The following is a 3,556-nucleotide window of genomic DNA, read 5'->3' as shown; positions in this document are numbered from 1 at the left end:
TTCAGTTTGTGTCGATTGAAGGGTCTGTTGAAGAGATTGAGGCGTAATCCAGAGCTGTTAAGAGAGTACAACCAGTTCATTAAGGATCAAATAGATAATGGGATTGTGGAAGTAGTAGAAGATCCAACATTAGTTGAAGGAGAGCGGGTACACTATTTGCCACATCACGGAGTAGTGCGGCACGATAAACGAACCACGAAATTGCGTATTGTTTACGATGCTTCCGCAAAGAGCAACGGTTTGTCACTTAACGAGTGTCTACATGTTGGGCCAAAGTTTAACCAAAAAATATTTGAGATTTTAGTGAGATTTAGAGTACATAGAAATGGATTTATTGCTGATGTTGAGAAGGCCATTCTGATGATTAGTGTGAACAAGTGTGATAGAGATGTATTAAGATTTTTGTGGGTCACTGATCCATATCAAGAGCCTGCAGAGATTCAGGTATTACGCTTTAAAAGAGTGACTTTTGGAGTGACTGTGAGCCCATTTTTGTTGAATGCCACGATGCGTTATCATATTGAGAGTTATAAAGAAGAGAGACCTAATGTAGTGGAAAGACTTTTGCAATCTGTTTATGTTGATGATGTTGTGTGTGGGACAGAGAGTGTTGAGAGTTCTGTTGAAATGTTTGAGAAATTTCGAGCTATGTTATCTACAGGAGGATTCAACTTAAAAAAATTTGTTACATCGGGTCAGAGTGTTGCAGGGGGGGGAGCAAAAGGTATTGGGAGTGACTTGGAAAGTGGAAACTGATGAGTTGTTAATTGATTTGAGTAGCATTACTGAGAGAGCGAATATTCAAAATCCCACGAAACGTCACGTCGTTAGCGTAACTAGTGCGATCTATGATCCCATTGGTATTTTGAGTCCAGTAACTATTCGCTTCAAGATACTGTTACAACAACTACATCGTGCTAAGATGGAATGGGATGAGGAGATTCAGGGGGAATTGCTGGAGCTTTGGACTAATTTAATCACATGTATTCGTGATAGACAACCAGTAATTGTTCCAAGGTGTTATTTTGAAGTAATGTCGGATCATTGTGGATGTAGATTGATTGGTTTTAGTGACTCGTCTGCTAAGGCATACGCGGCGGTAGTGTATTTGCAGTGGGATAGAGGAGATAGTAAGCCAATGGCCTTTATTGCTTCAAAGACACGAGTTGCACCACTGAAGAGTCTGACTATCCCACGTCTAGAGTTATTAGGAGCGTTTTTGCTTGCGCGGCTGATTAATTGCGTTCACGAGGCGTTAAGGGAGGAATTAAAATTGCTGCCTTCTAGATGTTACACTGATTCTCAGGTAGCACTGTACTGGATTCAAGGGGAGAGAAAAGAATGGAAGCCGTTTGTATGTAACAGAGTGAAGGAGATTAGGAAGTTGATACCCAGTGAGCAATGGAGTCACTGTAATGGTAAACAGAATCCAGCGGATATTCCATGTCGGGGGATGTCTGTTGAGGAATTGAGAGAGTGTACTTTATGGTGGGAAGGACCCAAGGATCTGGGAGCTGAGAAGAATATCTGTGATCAAATGCCTGGTGAATGTTTGGATGAGATGAGAGCAAGTGAGAGAAGGGAGTGTAATTTGTTAATGGCTTCTGAGAATATAGGGATTACGAATATTATTAATATTAAGCGCTATAGTGTTTATAGCCAGCTTATATCAGTAACAGGGTATGTATTGCAATTCATTGAGATTGTTTTATTGAGAGTGCGCGGCAATGTAGAGATGAGAAGGGAACTTATGATTTTGAAGATTGAAGCTGAGATAATTTGGATCAAGGAAATACAGAAAGATCTTGTAGAAGACAAGAATTTTGGACAATGGAAGGGTCAATTACAGCTATTTAAAGATGACAGGGGAATATGGCGCTGTGGGGGGAGGCTGACCAATGCCAATCTTCCTTTTGAGACAAAGCATCCAATTCTCCTACCAGGAAGAGGACACTTTGCAGAGTTAATCATTAGGAGAGCTCACGAGAAGGTGTTCCACAATGGAGTTAAAGACACCTTAACTGAATTACGTTCGCGGTTTTGGGTATTACGGGGTCGAGCTGTTGTTAGACGATTAATTCATATTTGTGTGACTTGTCGCAGATTGTAGGGTCAATCATATGCTGTACCTCCAATGCCTCCACTACCAACTTATAGAGTTAGTGAAAGGCCACCGTTTTATTATACTGGGGTTGAAGTTGCAGGGCCTATTTTTGTCAAAAATAGTGCCCATGAATTGGGAGGGAAAGCCTGGTTATGCCTATATACCTGTTGTGTTACTACAGCTATCCATTTGGACTTATTGCATAATATTTCTTTTGAGTATTTTTTTAGGTCTTTTAAAAGGTTCATTGCAAGAAGAGGTCTGCCACGGAAGATGCTCTCGGATAATGCCAAGACTTTCAAGAAGATCGCTAGTCTACTTAAGGAAATTGAGGATCTTAAGGATGTGAAGCGCTACTTTTCTGATCACAAAATCCAGTGGAATTTTAATGTGGAAAAGTCTCCATGGTGGGGAGGAGTCTTTGAAAGATTAATACGGTCAGTTAAACGATGTATGAAGAAGGTCATCGGACGAGCTAGTCTTACTCACGAGGAATTACTTACAGCGGTTATTGAAATTAAAAGATTATCTATTCCCGTCTATTATCTTATGTTACTCAAGACGATTTAGATGAGCCCATTACACCGTCCCACCTCCTGATTGGTCGACGATTGACAAGCCTTCCGGATGACATTTGCTGTACTGAAGATGAATTTACGTTAACTCCACCAACACTAACGAGAAGGATGGAGTTTCTAAATCGCCAGTTATCTCAATTTTGGAACAGATGGAGGAAGGAATATCTCCTAGAGTTAAGAGAAGCTCATAGAATTCATTTACGTAATTCACCTGGCAGATATTGGATTCAAGTGGGAGACATTGTAGTCATACATAGTGATGAGAAGAAACGAGGTTTCTGGAGTGCTGGGCGTGTAGAAGAGTTATTAACTGGTAGAGATGGAAATGTCAGAGCTGCTGTAGTGAGAGTTTGCGCTGGTTCGAGACGATTTAAACTACTAAGGAGACCCATTCAAAGATTATTTCCAATTGAAGTCCATCGTGATGATCAAGGTGATCCAGAGTTAGTTGAGGAAATTCAGCTACCACCATCAAATGAAGTAGAAGACATCACTAATATTCCATGTGATGATCTAACAGTTGATGATAGTCCAAGCGAGGAAATTAATACAGTCCAAGATTCGGTTAGTTCGGTCGTGAATGATGACGAGGAATTAGTCACTAATAAGAGGCCTAGGAGAGCAGCTGCTTTTGCAGCACGAGATCATATTAAAGCACAATCACTGATGTAAGTGCTGTAACAATGACTATCTTACATAATTAGTAGTTATTATTGTAGTGTATTATTGTGCATAATAGTTATTATGATAATGTGGTTATTATTGTGCATATCATGTAGTTTTGTTATTATTGTAATGTTGTTATTGTTATTGTACATATTAGTGTGGTTAATATTATTGTAATTATTATGTATTTTGTTTATTATTAGGATTA

General features: G+C 39.6%; 2 protein-coding genes across 2 annotated transcripts in view; both read left to right on the top strand.

The window, feature by feature from the left end:
* The first annotated feature begins 692 nt into the window (after positions 1-692).
* LOC109583855 (uncharacterized) lies at positions 693-2,674 on the top strand. Its single transcript, XM_019999356.1, is given in 1 exon segment — positions 693-2,674. A coding segment is annotated over 1 exon segment (1,752 nt). The 5' UTR covers positions 693-922.
* A 116-nt stretch (positions 2,675-2,790) lies between these two features.
* The window catches only part of LOC100638177 (uncharacterized), a 9,915-nt gene continuing 9,149 nt past the window's right edge, over positions 2,791-3,556 (top strand). The window contains exon 1 of the mRNA XM_019999355.1: positions 2,791-3,350. Coding sequence (XP_019854914.1) covers positions 2,791-3,350 — 560 coding nt within the window. The remainder of the gene's footprint in view (positions 3,351-3,556) is intronic.

This window comes from Amphimedon queenslandica, unplaced genomic scaffold (assembly GCF_000090795.2).
Source record: "Amphimedon queenslandica unplaced genomic scaffold, v1.1 AMPQUscaffold_13275, whole genome shotgun sequence".
In the NCBI taxonomy this organism is placed as follows: Eukaryota; Metazoa; Porifera; class Demospongiae; order Haplosclerida; family Niphatidae; genus Amphimedon; species Amphimedon queenslandica.
This window is presented reverse-complemented; position numbering and strand designations above follow the sequence as displayed.